The sequence below is a fragment of the Egretta garzetta genome, unplaced genomic scaffold (genome assembly GCF_000687185.1).
Source record: "Egretta garzetta isolate BGI_Z169 unplaced genomic scaffold, ASM68718v1 scaffold377, whole genome shotgun sequence".
Classification (NCBI taxonomy): Eukaryota; Metazoa; Chordata; class Aves; order Pelecaniformes; family Ardeidae; genus Egretta; species Egretta garzetta.
Window position 1 is genome coordinate 258162 of NW_009260339.1, and position 16809 is coordinate 274970.

General features: G+C 39.3%; 2 protein-coding genes across 2 annotated transcripts in view; one reads left to right on the forward strand and one right to left on the reverse strand.

Annotated features, from left to right (window-relative positions):
* SERPINE3 (serpin family E member 3) overlaps positions 1–10632 on the forward strand; it is a 20310-nt gene extending 9678 nt beyond the window's left edge. The window contains 5 exon segments of the mRNA XM_009642629.2: positions 3551–3749; positions 4801–4901; positions 8060–8146; positions 10507–10603; positions 10605–10632. Coding sequence (XP_009640924.2) covers positions 3551–3749; positions 4801–4901; positions 8060–8146; positions 10507–10603; positions 10605–10632 — 512 coding nt within the window.
* Positions 10633–15185: 4553 nt separating this feature from the next.
* The window catches only part of INTS6 (integrator complex subunit 6), a 44409-nt gene continuing 42785 nt past the window's right edge, over positions 15186–16809 (reverse strand). Inside the window, exon 16 of the mRNA XM_009642613.2 lies at positions 15186–15432. Within this exon, the coding sequence (XP_009640908.1) occupies positions 15339–15432 (94 nt within the window). The 3' untranslated portion in view covers positions 15186–15338. The remainder of the gene's footprint in view (positions 15433–16809) is intronic.

A 16809-nucleotide genomic window follows, 5' to 3' on the forward strand; every position in this document is an offset into this window, starting at 1 on the left:
CTTGATTATTCTTTTCTACAGAGTATGTTCTAAAACTTCTCAAAGACCTAAAATTTCCCAGATTATTTCTTTTTCTTTATAAATATACTCCTGTTTTCCAGTCATGGGAAACAACTGAATCTACAGTCTATTAAAAATCTTTGCTGATCCATTTGCAATTCCACATCCAAGCCCTTTTCATATTCTGGGGTGGTGATCATCCAGGCCCCAGATTAATATTTGTCTTTCTCAAGTAGTGTAAACTTTGTCTCTGGTGTTGTAATACCTTCTGTTCTTTCCCCTGAAAGGGTTGTCAAGCATTGGAACGGGCTGCCCAGGGAAGTGGTTGAGTCCCCATCCCTAGAGATATTTAAAAGACGGGTAGACAAAGTGCTTAGGGCCATGCTTTAGTGGTGGGATGGCAGGGTTAGGTTAACTGTTGGACTTGATCTTAAAGGTCCTTTCCAGCCTAAACAATTCTATGATTCCTCATTTCCATTAGGAACCTCACCATTATCCTTTGCAATATGATCAGAATATTTCTTTCCCATCATATCCAGCAAATAATTGGGAGGAATCTAAAAAACAAATCAATTCACAGTGTTCAGCAGCACCATTCTTTCTTCCTTTTTCTCTTGATTATATGGCTAAAACATTTTCCTTCTTTGTGCAACAGTCACATCAAGCAGGCAGTTGGCAGCTTGCTATTTCTATGCCTTTTTATCTCTGAACTATAATCCATCTGGCTAAGGAGCCACTTTTTCTGCTCTCTGCAAGTTTGTTCTTACTGTTGAGTCTTTGTGGTGCTGCTTCTTCCAGGACATCCATGGTGTGTCCACCACGCTTCTTCATCCTGCTGGGACTGCCCGCTCCCGAGTGCATTCACACCTCTGACTTGGAGCTCTCCCATCCTCTTTACATTTAAATCCTTATAAGTTAATTGACTTTACTGAGGAGTCCAGAGTTTCCCTTTCCAAAACCCTACACCTCATCATCCTTGTTGTCCGGCAACATAAACTACTATGTCAACTCATATTTCAGCCCTAGGTGATTTTGTATCACCAGCTCTCTGCAGGGGCTTTGCTACTCGTGGTATCTGGAGTAGCCTCATCCTTCATTGCTTTGCGAGCTATTCAGGTAAACAGGTTTCTTACAAGTAAGACACACCTGTTAGCTCAGGAAAGGAGCTTTTCTCTGAATTTTCTCTTTTAGTAGAGTGAGAGAAAGAAATGAGAGGTCTAAAATTACGGAAGGAAGGCAGGGGCCTGCCCATGCTTATAGAAGTGGAGATCTCCGGTAAAGACCGGTGACCAGAAATTCAGCAGCTGAGCTGTAGACTGACCATATATTTGCTCCTGAGCCCTTATGAACTTCTTGTGAAATCATTAGTTGTGCTTGTCTGACCATTGGCCTAAGCCCAAGAACTCCATCCTATCATCCCTAAGTAGGTAGCTGGAGCATTAAATATTTGCACAGAAAAGGAAATTTAGCTGGCACACTGAGATTACCATTTCATCCAGCCTGAAATGCGTGAGCTCCCTGCAGCTGGAGAGACTTTTGAGGAAAGTCAAAATGAAAAGGATTGTTTAAAATCTGCTGATTGTCAGATTTGATAGAGCCAATCCAGTCTCTATCACTAGAAATGCTAGCAACATTTCTAGCAAATCAGTTTGAAATTAATACAAAAGACTGGTTCAGTACAACAAAACAGAGGCATGAGAGAACTTCCCTTCACTATTAAATGATAGCAGCTGTCTCCCATCAGGGTCCAAAACACAGAGCGAGAAAGATTAGCTGTGGCCTGTTACCGATCACAGCATTTACAACATTGTTTATCCTTTTAACATGGCCACACAGAACAAATAGGCCTGGGGATAATTAGCACTGCTCTAAGAAAATATCAACATTGCTGTTTACACATGGCTTTTAAACACTGCAGCTATTTTACATATTCATTTTTCCAAGCAATTTGTTAACTGTATTTGAATACAGATTTAGCATATATATAATCCTTATGGGATGCTCAAAATCAGTTCAAGTAAGGAACTCTAAGTGTTCTGACTCAAGAATCTCGCATCTTTGATTTTCTTTCTAATTAACGAATAGGGACCGCGTAACCTTTGTGCAGAATGTGCTGACTTCAAAATACCAGCATGCCCACAAATTAAACCACTCATGACCAGTGCACCACAAACGTAAATCTTTCCTGCTTGCAACGCTACAAACCAGAAGGTCTTTTCTCAGCAAAGTGATCTGCGTGCCGGGAGGTGGTTTTACCAGCGCAACTCCCTTTCCGCATTGGGTTGCAGGATGGCTAATCCAAGATCCTAAAACTTAAATCTAGCAGAATAATCAACACTTAATGAATCCTATCTAACCCAGATCTGCAAACTAACAATTGGTGTACACTACATACTTGAGACATCCTATTGCTACTTATTTATTGGCAAATATTTAGGTATTATGAACATGAGCTACCTGTATTCTGTTATTTACAACCCCTGACTCAGTAAGTGTGAGTATCCACCCTTGAAGATACAACTACTACGGCTGGGTGAGGAGGGAGTATTTTGGATGGCCTGCAGCAATGGCAAGGCTAAGTCATTTGCCTGCAACTTGTATTTAACTCCTGGCCTGCTGACTATTGCTGAGTGTTCCTGAAATGTTGTTTATTTGGATTCACAGATGAAAAAATAACAAAGTAAAATCGTGATAATTGAATCTGTTCTACTGCATAACCCAGTCCGTTAGAAACACCTGGACTAATTGTTCATTGAAATATGGAATTAAAATGGTACTTTTAAACAGCTGTTACAAATTGTTGCATAACCAATTACAAGTCCAGAAGCCCACCAGCTTTTACTTTTGAGACTAGTTTTTATACCCTTCATCTGATTTTGTTATGTTTTAGGCCTAGATTTTCAAAAATAAGAAATTTGGTGCTTAAATAAGCATAAGCCTAACTGCTTTATTGTTTAATGCAACTACTTATTTCTTGAAATAAAGTTAAAACCGATTTTTAAAGGTAGCAAAGACAGAAACATGAGGCAAAGTAGGTTTCAGTTAATTAAACAGGACACTTCATTTTGTTTTGTAACTTCTATCAGTAGTGATTTTTTAGTGAAATATACTAGAAAATTGTAAGTTTATTCAAAGAACAATCATTGCAGGAATGGTCACCATAAAGGTACTGTCATTGCCTCGGTAATGTTTTTTAAACTCTGCGCAAGGAGGACAGCTACTATATGAGAAAGTGATAAAACATCCATGCTCTGTTGAGACAGTGCTTCACCTACTGTAACTGTAATTGGCATTTTTCTGCCAAGTTATATCTATCTATCTGTCTATCTACCTATCTATCTATCTCGCACAATCAGTTCTGTTCAGGTGAGCCACTGTTGTGAGTTAAGAGCAACCCAAGTTGGCAGCAAGAGCCCAGGAGGTAGAGACAACCCCTTACATCCCATCCCTGCTCTTCTGAACCGTCTGATGATGCAGGCTTGGATTGTGGATTTGGGGTTTTTTTCCCCACATGAGTGATGAAATAAGATCTGTGTTTGCCCCCCTACAGGCCAATTCCAGACTGCAGCTCTGGAGGCTTTCAGCGTGGTCGAGTTACCCTACCTGGGGGAGAAACTCAGCATGTTCTTCGTGCTTCCCAGCCACAAAAGAACATCTTTGTCCCAGATTGAGTCTCACCTTTCTGCCAAGACCATAGCCCTCTGGGCCAACAGCTTAAAGAGAATGAAGATGGACATTTTTCTACCTAGGTAAGCAATATAATACTGCAAGATGGCTTCACTACTTCGGTTGTTAGAATTCTGTGTGATAGTGCTGACACGAGCAATATGCGAGACAAAAATCAAATGAGATACTTCCAGTACTATTATTTATCACATGAACAGAAGAGCTCTAACCCTTTCTTAAGCCATGAAGAGGTGAGCTGGGAATACCAAAACTTTCTGGTATGCTCTGTACTGTTTTAAAAACGAAGTATTTCAGTTGATCCTACAGCTTCTCCTTGAAATTTGTTTAGGGTATAAAAATCATTTAAAGATCTAAAAAGAGAGAAATGTTCCTGGCCCTTTCCCATACTCCACTTTTCTCTTTGCTTAAGGAAGAGTAAATCTATAACCCTTTAAAAAATGCAATAGCTTATTTTTACAACTTGCCAGCATACTACAAAGGTACTCTACAAAGAACTTGGGACCCCCCACCAGTCATGCCCATCTTTCTGTGCACAAAGCAAGTTTCAGCCATCCATTTTCCACATTAGTCATTTGCCATTGCTAGCAAATGCACACATCCTGGAGGTATTTTCTATCGTCTATTCAAATAAAATTGCATAGCAGGAGGAATCAGGTGCAGGAGGGCCCTTTGTGGCTGTACATATTGTATGGATAGGCATGAAAGGGCTTCATTATGCATCTCTTATGATACCTTCCCCACCTTAACAAAGTGCTGGAAAACAATTTTACATTAATATTCTTTTTCTCCAAGCTAATCTTTTGCAAAGGGCCCTTTGCTACAGCCAAAGAGATTGTTAAAAAGAGGACACAGGGAAATGCAGAGTTCGTTTGTCAAGAAGACTGAGAGATGGTCTGATTGCAATAGGTGGAGACAAGTCCTTCTGTTAATATCTTCAGGTGAAGATGAGTTGCTTTTCTGCAAAGCACACTTAATCAAATGGAAGGCATTGGGCTCAGACAGAAATAGATGGATGAAATGCAAAGGCTTGAAATAAATTGCATCTGTTCCATCTTTTAGCTCTATGAAATTACGAATCCCACATTTAAACAAAATCTATCATATTAATTTCAGGTTCAGTATTCAAAGCCTGTTTGACCTAAAGACAGTTTTTTCTGCCTTGGGAATTAGAGACGCATTTGATCCCATCACTGCTAATTTTAAAGGTATTTCAGGTAAGAGGCTTGACTGAATAAAAAATTATCACCTACCCAATAGTTGTAGACTCTTACATTTGAATGATTCAGTAGACCCAGGCCTTCTGAATTGATTATACTTCTCCCTCTGTGAAACTCTAAAATACAATTCACACTCAACTGTTCTACTTTATTATTGGCAATTGTATTTTGAGCTGTTGTTTTGTAGGAAAGAGGAATGGGAAAGGGACAGGGTTGGTTTTGGTCTTGCTTTTTTTTTTTTTTCTCCCCCCCTTCTTTCTTTCTTTGAGATTAAGTCTGTGAAGACAGCCTAGGCCTGGAAAATGGTTATTTATTCAGAAATTTAGGATACTTTAGTAAAAGTTGCATTAGTCACTTAACAGTAAAGGATGCTGGTCCAACAATTTGGTATTCCAAGTCCTGACACTGCAAACGGTATTGGCATATGCCTGTGCTATGTTGTCTTGCTAATCCACCATACTAATGTTATGATTGTAAACTGTCTTGGTTTTAGAAGTCTGAAATTATCCCGCTACCTGGAAAATATTTATTCCTATTTAATATGAAGTACTAAAATAACCCAAATTATCTATTTCTTTCATATTTTTTTACTACTTTCAGCAACACAAATTATTTCAGCTTAGGCATTTCTGCTCATAGCAAAGACTCAGAGTGGTGGCTGCTCCTAGACACGCAGAGGGCTCATGCAATTCTTGTAAATAAATGGAGGCATGACAACAAGAAATTCCTCCAATTTAGACAAACCTGCTTTTACAGAAAAGTTGCTTTTCTGGGACGAACCTCAAAAGGCACATTACTTATGGGTGTTTTATACCCCTTTTGAAATTGAGCACAGCATTTTTTAATTGCACTACATACCTCGGACTGCAAAGAGATGCACATTAAAAATAATTTCTTACTGCTCACTTATGTGTTAAAGCCTGCCGCTTTGTTTATTGCAAACAAATGTTAATATAGTGATAAAGTACACAAGAATACATTTTATAAAGTTAACAGCTATTTAAATAAGAGAAATACTTTGAGGAAATTAACTCCACCATAAACAATCTCATTTAGCAGCTTCTTTCCTATGCAACTTAGTGGCTTTCTGCTTCCCATCATACAGGGCAAGGCTTATAGAAGTATTTGATCCTGCTGGTGGTAGGGTTATGGATTAAAGGATATGTTGAGGCCCTTCACAATTCTACTTTTGCACTACTCAGTTACGCATTGTAATAGTAGGGTTATAGCTATGATGGTCTAAGAGTTATGTGAGGCAGAGTTTATAAGGAAGCTTTGTCTTTTATTTAATCAATAGATACAGTTGGAAAAAGAACAGGTACGTTTGCAGTTCTTCCTCCATATGAAGCAGAAGCCGTAATCTTCAGAATATTTATTCTCGATCACATTTAGCAAACAAATGTGTTACCTTATTTCAGACCTGGAATAGCTTCTTTATGCCCGAAAGCTTCTATTTTTTTTTTCCCCAAAAATACATTAGATTTATCTAATTAAAAAAAATTCTGCCTTGTTCCAGTTTTTTCTTGCTTGTTTCCACCCCAGATTTTTGACTGGTCAAAATTCAGATAGAAACAGATAAAATGCTCTTTTAGTATTTCCCTGTTTTCACCTGTATGTCAGACTCAATCCTCATATTCAGACAAGAAAGAAAAAAAACTCACAACCTTCCCTGCTTTTTTCCCCTCTGCAGTCAGCTGGGGAGAAGCGGACTTGTAACACTCTCCCTGGCATCCTTCTGAAATTAATTTTTTTTCCAAGCTCCATTTTATGTCACACTCCCATCACTTCTTCCTGAAGAGAGGTTTTTCTCCAGTTTCCCTTCCAAGAGTTCCTCAATGCAGTATTCATTCACTGTCCCTGCTGTGTTAATTAGTTTCTACTCCCATCATGTAACCTTGCTTTCCACCACAACCTGGAAGACCTCTCAAACTAGTAGTTCTCATTCAGCATTCAGTCCACTGTGGTCCATATAGTGGGAAAACAGTCATAAAGGTGAAAGAACAGGTAAACACGGGTAGAAATGAGGGAGAAGGTATTCACAAGGGTGACTTAAGGCTCCCTGAAAAGTCCCTCTATAGTCAAAGAGGCAATCAGACGTGCACATTCCTACTCATACTGGCAAGGAACCTGCCTCCCTCCATCAGCCATGCAGAGACCTGAAACAGGCTGTCTTCCCTAAAGTAACCTAATGTCACCTTCCTCGTGTGTTATCTCACTTTAAAGATGTTCCTATATTGTGTCAAAGCAATGCTCTTCTGTAGTCTGAGCCTGACTCCCGCCACTGGACATCAGTGGAAACGGGCCAGATTGCAGCTGGGTCCATCAGCAGAAACGTGAGGACATCTCACAGCTCTTTCCAGGTTTACACTGATCCAAACACAGACAGAATCTTGTCATCCCCCTTCCCCAGATTAGAAAGCAGATCTGAATTACGAGAAGTCAATAGCACAAATGCCTTCAAGCAGAAAAATATTCCAACTTTGCATTCATGGTACTGATTCTTTCCTAAGAACTTCACTGCTTGTCCGAAAGCAGGACCACGTTTCACGTAGAAGTCAGAGGCACCTGGGCCCTCGAGCAAGCTGCACTCTGACAAAGGACATGTTCAAGACAGACATGAGCGTTTTAGCTTGCTCTCCAAGCTGCCTGCACATGAGGTCATGCTGGTCCGAAAGCCAGGCAGTCACACTATCTCACCTACCTGCTAAGCTAAAAAGTCCTTAATATCAAGCTAGCTTAGATGTTCAGACTGTCTATGCTCATCCATATTAAGCCCATGCATGAAAAATCAGGAACTGAGTCAAAATTAGAACTGAGGATCTTCTAACCTTGCGGCCAAAGACATAAAAAGCAATTGAAAGGCAGGTTTATACTGTACTGTGTCATTCCAAACATGATGTGGGGAGGAAGGAACCAATGGAAGGAATTTGCAACAGACGAAAAGCTGATGAGTGACATGTATTGTATTCACTATCCTGCCATTAAATTAGTTGCCCAGGTGAAATATTTAACAGTTATGTCATCCTTAGATTCTGCAGAAAAAAGGTAAAAGCGTTCTGAATTAAGAAAACAATGTTCTCAATGGAATTCAGAAAACAACTATTAATACTAATTTCTGGATTTTTTGGTTGGTTTGTTTTGGGTTTTTTTTGCAGAGGAAGGTAGTCTTTATATTTCAGAAGCTATTCACAAAGCAGAGATTGAAGTAACAGAAGATGGTACAAAGGCATCAGGAGCTACAGGTAAATCAAATATACAAACTTTAGTTTTCACTGCTGAAGAGTATCACTACAGAAACAACTAACAGTCTTTTATTTAAAAAAAAAAAAAAAGCATGGTAGCATTTAAATGTATGCCTAACCTAAATTTAAACTTTTATATTTAACACACTTCAATTTTACCTCTGTAATTGTTCATAAGAACTCTTAAAAACTCTTCCCTTTCCATGTTCAATCCTAGACTAACATATAAAGAGTCACATGAAAACCAGCTTTACCAGTCCAGGGAAAGTCCAGTTTAAGAAAATAAACCACTTCTTTTTCTGTTGGTCAAATCTGTTTGCTCAGATCATAAAAGCAAAGACTGAAAAAAGGTTACCAATGTTTTGTCCACACTTCCTGAACCGTGATGGGGTTTGTTTTTTGAAGATGATCTCTTTAGTGGGATTGAAGGTCATGATAGGAAAGTTTTGTCTTCATGAAGAAGACGACAGGCTTGTTTCTTATGTACTTTGAGGTGTGACCTTCATGTGCAGTAGTTCCTGCTAACAGATCATTTCCAAGTGAGCAGCTGGGCCTGGCTGAGTGGGGAGATTCAGAGTAAAATCTCAGCTATGGACTACAGAGACAACAGACGACCTTTGTAAGCTGAATGATATCTCCATAGAAATCCTCCATCACCACTTACATAAAACAGGGGAATTAAAACTACTGAGCTGTGCAATCCCCGTTTTTCTTTTTATTTCTATTACATGAGCTTTATCAAAGCAAGCTCGTGCTTTTTTGTTTCTCTTTTGGAAGCCCCAAATGCTCTGGAGATGCTACAAGTCAGCGTGAAAGGCAGCAGCACTCCCAGACCCCCGCAAGGATTACATAGGCGTTCCTGCCCCTTGCTTCTGCCCAGGAGCTGAACGTGTCCTCAAGCCGTTCAAACATCAGCACAGCAGAAGGGTGATCATTAACCACATCTCGCCTTGCTGCTCCCCTGGGCTGTGCTGACTGTAGACGTGCTCCACGCACACATTGCAAACACTGGTGGTCCTTGACTGTAGGCCAGGGCAAGGGTCTCTCCCATTTCTCCTGCTTGCCCTCCTTTCTTTCAGAAGGAAATTCAAGAGGCGTGTACGGAGAGCGCCGCACTGCTCTGTGAAGCACACTGCAGGTGTCCCACGGTCACGAAGCTAACAGGAACCTGAGCACACCTGCTTTGGTGTAATATTCTTCTAGGAACCACTCTGAATAAGACACACGCTGTACATACATGGGTGTATAGTGAAATTTTGACGTAACTAAGTTAGCCTTTCTGCAGAGCTATACAGTTTTAAATTTTATGACAATTTTCATCTCTACTGGGCCATTAACATTTTTAGTAATTTTCCTGGTAATTCCCATACAAAATAAAAGCTTTTAGGTGGCTTCAACTACATACCAAAGACCAAGGGTAACAGCAATCAGACATCAGACCTTTATATCCCATTGAAACCAATGCCAAAAATTCCCTTAATCCAGTCAGACCAAGCTAAGAAGCTGATTTTAAAAGGTGTAATTATGTTTATTGTTTACTTTAAAAGCTCTGGATCTAGTCACACAGTGGCTTGAAAGCTAAAGTAGGCACTTTTTTTAGGAGCACTGAAATAGTGCCACTCAAACTAGTTTCACTGAATCCTACTTGAATTTTCAATTGAATTCCATTGTTCTAACTGCTCATTAAAAAATAATCCAAATCTGGGGCATTTAGTATTGTGGGGGTTTTTGACAATGAATTTTTAACACTATATAGCTACAAGGAAGAATTTATTTAAACAAGATGTATTTTAGTAATAGCTGAGCCTTCATAATTCTTAAGGACTCTTTTATTTAATCTAATATTTAACCCACAACCAGAAGGGGGAAGGACAGTCATAAATGGAGACTGAAAATACTTAGGTTTTGTTGAGAACTTTGACAGAGAAATCCCAGGATGACGCAGGTATTTCTCTGCTGCTTGTCTCCCAGTTAGAAAAGGGACTACATTTGTGCCTTACCTTTTTTACCAGAACAGCGTGGCTAGGAATTGGCTAACAGGTTACGCTGTAGCATGGTATGACTTCAGTGGAGTTAGGGCTATGATAACAACCAAAATTACATTACCTTTGAAATCCAAAGCCAGACAGACTCACTTTGGCAACGAAACACACAACAAATCACCAGCACGCAGTCTCAAAACACTTAGCTTGTTCATTCACCCAGACTGATTTCACTGTTGGATAAAATTCTTGGTTTATTCCTAAAGCAGGGGAGCAACTCAAAGCTCCAGGTACTAAACATCAGAGCTTGAAGGCACTGTACAGAAGATGGAAAGAAAATGGACATGCTTTACTAATGCTTTCTTCATTGCGTTACAGCGATGGTATTACTGAAAAGATCTCGAACACCTATTTTCAAAGCAGACCGACCTTTCGCATTTTTCCTGAGAGAAGCTAATACAGGTATGGATGCTGTGTTTCAGTAGCAGAATCCTTCACAAGTAGAACTGAAAGCAATAACAAGTTCTTGGTAAATAGTGTGCCATTCTTCAAGCCAGGAAATTCCAACAACCATGGAAACAGAGGGTTTAGGGGGTCTAAAGCATAAAGAATACAGGGTAATTGCTTTTAAGAGAACGTGTGATAGTCATAGAAGTCAGGGAAGCCAGATTATCCTTTTCTTTGTATATGTAGCGTGTGCTCAGAAAGATTTCTACCATAATTATAGGCACTAGAAAGATCTTGCAGTTCTTAAATGCCCCAAGATTAGGGACCAACCTCCACGAGGCGATTCAAATTACAAATGGGCTGGGTCTGCTGGATTTATATCTGAAGAAGTTAAAATAGAAAGCTTTCCCTATAAATGAAACTTAGTCACACCTACACAGATGGCACAGAGCAAATGGACTTCTGCCTGTAGGTACACCAGGACTCCAGGGCCTGAAACTCCCATTACCAATTCCCACCTCAGCTGCTTCTAGGGCGATAGCTCAGAAATTCTCAAGACCAACAATCTTTTGCCCAGCTACAGCTCAGTGTATGCAGAAGCAAGCTTACCTTCCCTTGTATCTTGAATATCAACACCTTCGAGAAGACTGTTTTACACAACTGGACTCTTCACTACTTTAGTATCCTCACAAGATGTCCAGGTTATCAAAACCCATGGATATTCACTGTCTGTAATCAGGTAACTGAGCTCTGGAAAAAGCCGAAACTTGTATCTTTCACTTTTGCAAGGAACTGCCAAAAACCAGAGGTTTCTTTTGCAAATGATAACTCTTTTTCTTGCGAATGAACTCCCCCAGCCCCCAAAACAAACCAACAAAACTGCAGAGCACGTCGGAAAGAGGGAAGCATCACAGTGCTCCTTTGGCTTCAATATTAGACTACACATCTCATTTCAAATGACCAATCACGCAAGATACTCCAGAATCTCTGCCAAAGGGAGAACACCACGTAGCTCGTCAGCAGTAATAAAAAAGAATTGCATTATGTACCATTTAGCAGGTGTTTGCTCCTCCAGAGCATCAGGCCATCTCCAACAACTCTTACCATTCTTTGCAATGCAGTAACTTTGCACCTTCAGTAGTTTCCTAAATATCCTTCAGACCACCAAGCTTCTCTCCTAACTGGGGTCACATCCGTTTAGATTTCAAGGGAACATATCGCCATTTAGAGAGTTCACTAAAACACCGGGGCCTGGCAAGAAGACCAAAGAGAATCATTTTCCTTATCTGCTTCCAAGCAACACACTCTTAGTTCTCTTAGTGAGTACCCGCACACGTAACACGTAGCATTTTGACAAAAATGCAAACACATCTTTTTAAAGAAAAAAGCACAACCTTGGTAGGGGCTTTGTTCTAAATGTGCTTTGGCAATCATTACCATTCAGTCAATAAAAGTATTTTTACTCGGTAAGTGCAGAATTTAAAAAAAAAAAAAAAGGCACCAAAAGCTGATGATGAAACCCATGCCACAGACTCTTCAGGATTAAGAACAAACGGATTTCATTGAATGAAATTGCTCAGTTTACAGTATATGATAAATTATATAAATAGGAAGGAAATCAGATTGTAAAACAGGATTTTTATATGAAGCATGGCAAAATATATACCTTTCAACCGACTCAAAATCAGATGTTTCTGTAATTTAAGCTTTTTAATGCAAAAAGTGAAAACTGTGAAAACATTCAGTCATTTTGTTTGTTCAGACTTAGCGACTGAAGTTGTTCAGGTGTGAGGAGGGGAAAAAGTAAACAAGGTCTGCTTTTAGTACATTTTATTAATCTAATTGGAGGTACTTAAAACTTGCTATCCCCATAAAGTCACTATGAATCTTTATGTAGACCAAAAGTCTTCATTGCATCAGTCTTCTTATAATAGCAGAAATATACTTTCCAAGACTTAAAATCGTATAGTTCTATCTGAAATAATTGAAAGCTTGGGGTTTTTTAATCTGAATTTCAGGTTTGAACACATTCCCTTTGAAGGACAGGCAAGGTAACAGCAATACAAACAACTGAACCACAAATTAAACGAATCTGAGGCAGTGATTTCATTCGAGGGGTTGTAATAACCTCTTCTGTAACTACAATAGCAAACAAAAGGAATTCATTTAGGCTCTGTTTTGCTCAGTTCAAAAGTGATTCTTTAGCCAATGGTTTTGGCAAGTTTCAGGTTTTGGCAAGTTTCAGGTTTTGGCAAGTTTCAGGTTTTGGCAAGTTTCAGGTTTTGGCAAGTTTCAGGTTTTGGCAAGTTTCAGGTTTTGGCAAGTTTCAGGTTTTGGCAAGTTTCAGGTTTTGGGCAGTTTCAGGTTTTGGCAAGTTTCAGGTTTTGGCAAGTTTCAGGTTTTGGCAAGTTTCAGGTTTTGGCAAGTTTCAGGTTTTGGCAAGTTTCAGGTTTTGGCAAGTTTCAGGTTTTGGCAAGTTTCAGGTTTTACAAAAGGAATTCATTTAGGCTCTGTTTTGCTCAGTTCAAAAGTGATTCTTTAGCCAATGGTTTTGGCAAGTTTCAGGTTTTGGCAAGTTTCAGGTTTTGGCAAGTTTCAGGTTTTGGCAAGTTTCAGGTTTGGGTTACCAATCCAAAGCCTTTTTGGTTTAATACAGAAATGTTCGAATTATTCTCAGGCAAGCATGCAATTGCAGTTGATTTTTCCATTCAAGCAACAACTGATCACAGATCTGCTAGTTCTGTGCTTAATTTATGTATTTAAACTGTACTACACCTTGAAAATGTGGTCCCAAACTGGAATAACATTTTTTTCATTTACAGGTTCAGTGCTCTTTATAGGAAGAGTTACAAATCCTTCATAATAAACACTAGACAAACACACTGTCCTCCGTTCGTCCTATGAGCTTTCCTTCAATGAAATTAAAGGCTGCATTTTATGTATTTATTAAAACACTGTTTTAAACAATATCACATTTGCAAGAGTAAGGGTGAGCAATTTCTCCACTACCTTATTCCTTTGTACACGCTGCTGGAAACTTACAGCTATCTAGGAATCATTAGCACCACAACTACAGCAAAGATAGTAAGCATATAACCATTTGAGGGAAAACTGAACAGATTTTGCCACCTAAACGTTTAAGAATATGGGCCAACAGCTTCCGCTTAACTTCATCATGGCTCAAGGCAGCTTGACTGTTGCTGAGTATGTAGGTCACCTGAAAGAAAGCATCCCACCACAAGAAAACTTTGTTATGTATGTTATTTTTCAAGCACAACTTTATTACCCTGTCCTGAAGTCAAAAACTTAAGAACAAAATTGAAGTTCAGTCTGGCCCTCGACTTAGATATAATCCAGCTCAGATAGTAAGGTAACAAGCAAGCAGCAAAATGCTGTGAAAAGGAAATTAAGTTGAGAGGCTGTTTCAAAACTGACAGAACAGGTAGGAAGCAGAAATACCCACTCAATCAGTGACCAAACAAATATTGCCAAAATAGGTAGCCGTACTACCTTTAGTACCTTTTATTTTACTTTTTTTTTTTTAAATGAACACAGCATAGAATGGACATTTCTGAAGAACACTGAATGAGGCTAAAAGCATCTAGAAAAATGCTTTTTTCAGCATCCTGACAAAAGCTGGGATACAGTGAGTGTTTTAGTACAAGATTCAGCAACTCATGGCACAAGCATCAGAAACACAGGCCCATAAAGATTTTGGGTGAAGACTGCAAACTGCTGACACCTAGGAAAAGCATCAGATGGGAGCTGCTCCGCTGAATCAAACCAAGCTTTCCAGAAAATAGCAGCACGTAGCACACATGAAGGACATGGCGAATAAAGCACTCGGTGATATTTTGTGTCCAAGCAGCAGCACCTTCTGGCTGTTCCCACAATTTGTAAACATATAAAACCTACCGACACAGAAAAACTCTGTGCAGCATTCCTCAGGGCTACTGACCCCTGCTTTACCTCATTGTATCCCCATAAAACCGTGGGTATTGTCGTTGCTGTGGATGTGCATACAGTACATCAGTTTGTCGCGCTAGTCACCAAATAGTGAAGCACAAAGTACGCAAGGCCACAGGGTATCACCCTACCGTAGTTGTGAATCAGCATTAGCTTCCTTTCACTCGTTCTCCGATTAAGAACAGAATATCCGGCGATACAAAAGCACTCTTCGTTCTTTAACACCGATACTACAACATGGAAGCTCCGGAAAGGGAAGGCAAAATGAACCATTCCAATAAAAACTGTACTCAATCCTACACAAAGATTAAAATAGAGTTTTTATTGATGGAATAACAAAAGTGCTTTTCTTAAATATTTTTCAAAATACATTTATACAACTTACAATAATATATCCAAAATAACTGTATATACAAAACATTACCTTGTTTAATGTATGTGCTTTTTTCTTTTGAAAATTACAAAGCAACTTTTTGGCAAAGTTCAACCTTAGGAGGTGATAGTTTTGAAGGTTGGATTAAGAAAAATAGAACCTGAGGGAAAGTGACACTTAAGTCCATGACAAGCAAGAAGTTCTCCATTTAGTTAAATAAAAATGTTTTTGTGATATTTTTCACATTACAAAAATAACAGAAGTGAAGAAAAAAAAAAAGATGATGGATACTTTACTCATCATTTTATAGAGCAGCTTCTTATTCTTTCAGGTATAGGAACTTGAGATAAGAGTGCATGTCAAAAATGAATGCAAGTAAGGACAGCAGCGCCCTGCTGCGGCTTTCTCTTCTGTGCAGTGTTTCTTAGCTGCTGTTGATATGGTTGACCTGATTCGATCTGCGATGGATTTCTTCCAGAAAACTCTCAAGCTGTTCTATCAGCATTCGCTTTTTAAACCTGAATTTAAGAGAAAGCATAATAATGGATGCACACATTAATACATGAAACGTTCACAAAACTTTTACTGAACCCTGGAAACTTCAGTTATTATTTTAGGTCCAGTGCATGGTGAGGTTATAGATACCTCAGGTATATACACTGTCTTCTGAAGTTCTGGCAAACTACTAACTTGCTTTTCCATTTAATGAGAGAATACAGAACTACACCTACTGCAGTCGGTTCTAGCACATTGCTGAACACCACTCAGCCCTCAGAAAGCCAGGAAAAAAGAGAGTTGTTTGCTGCAAATGTAAATTTCTGAAGTACAGAAATAAAGTGTATGCCAGAAAATCTATAATCCTAAAGCTGGCAACAGCTTTTAGGGATTATTTGCATGCCTTCATGGTGCATTCGTAAAAGTTAAGTGAAGTTGGTACTGGTGAAGGAATAGCGTTACACAGTGCAGAGCAGATTTCCTGACAAGAAAATACAAATTAAAAGTTTGAGAAAGAAATTAAAGAAAATACAGATGTAATCCATACCTGGAGTCTCTGCAGTTCTATCCCGTATAGCTTACATAAATCTGAACAGCAGACCATTTTGTCACCTTTGCTTACAGCCCTGTCTCGGTGCACACAGCTCCTTGCTGTTTCCAGCTAGCCCTCCCCCCATGACATTTCTGCATCTGAGCAGCCACTTCTGACTGATGCTTTGGCAGCTGAACAGACACTCAAAGATAAGCAGCAATTAAAAGGTCACCCACTTTCTCAACTCAGTACTATTCTGAACTATACACAGAGTTCAGTCCTGTGACCTTACTAAACCCTGGCAAAAGCCTCTAGTCCCAGCCAGGCCTCCCAGTCCATGTTCTTGGCTCACAGAAACATGGCATCTGCCCTAATTCCCAGACCACAGACTTCCCCACAATCCCAGCTTGACTATGGGTAAACAAGCTCCCATTCCCAACCACTTACTATCTCATTAAATACCCATCCTTCTCATCACAGCTCTCCTCAGTAACCTCACAGAAACCCCACACTTCATCCCCTCCATTCTGCCTCATTGCTTTCACAACTGCTCCCTGCTTGTTGAAAAATATTAACTTGCAAAATAGATAATTAATCCTTCTCATTTCCTCTAGTAAAAGCCAAATTATTTAAGCTAATAGCAAAGTGCTTTACTGTAATACATCCTAGTGAAAATTTAACATGCTCATATTGTGTGCGAGTGACTGGGCAATGTTGCTTTCCACAATACCTTCAAGCTCCTCTGAAGCAGCTGTACAAGTTAACAGCAGACATTTCCTAGAAATTTAAAACCTGGTGGAAGGTGGGGAAAAAACACATTGCTAACTATTCTCACATTACTGTTGCCACAGGAATTCAGGTTTACAGT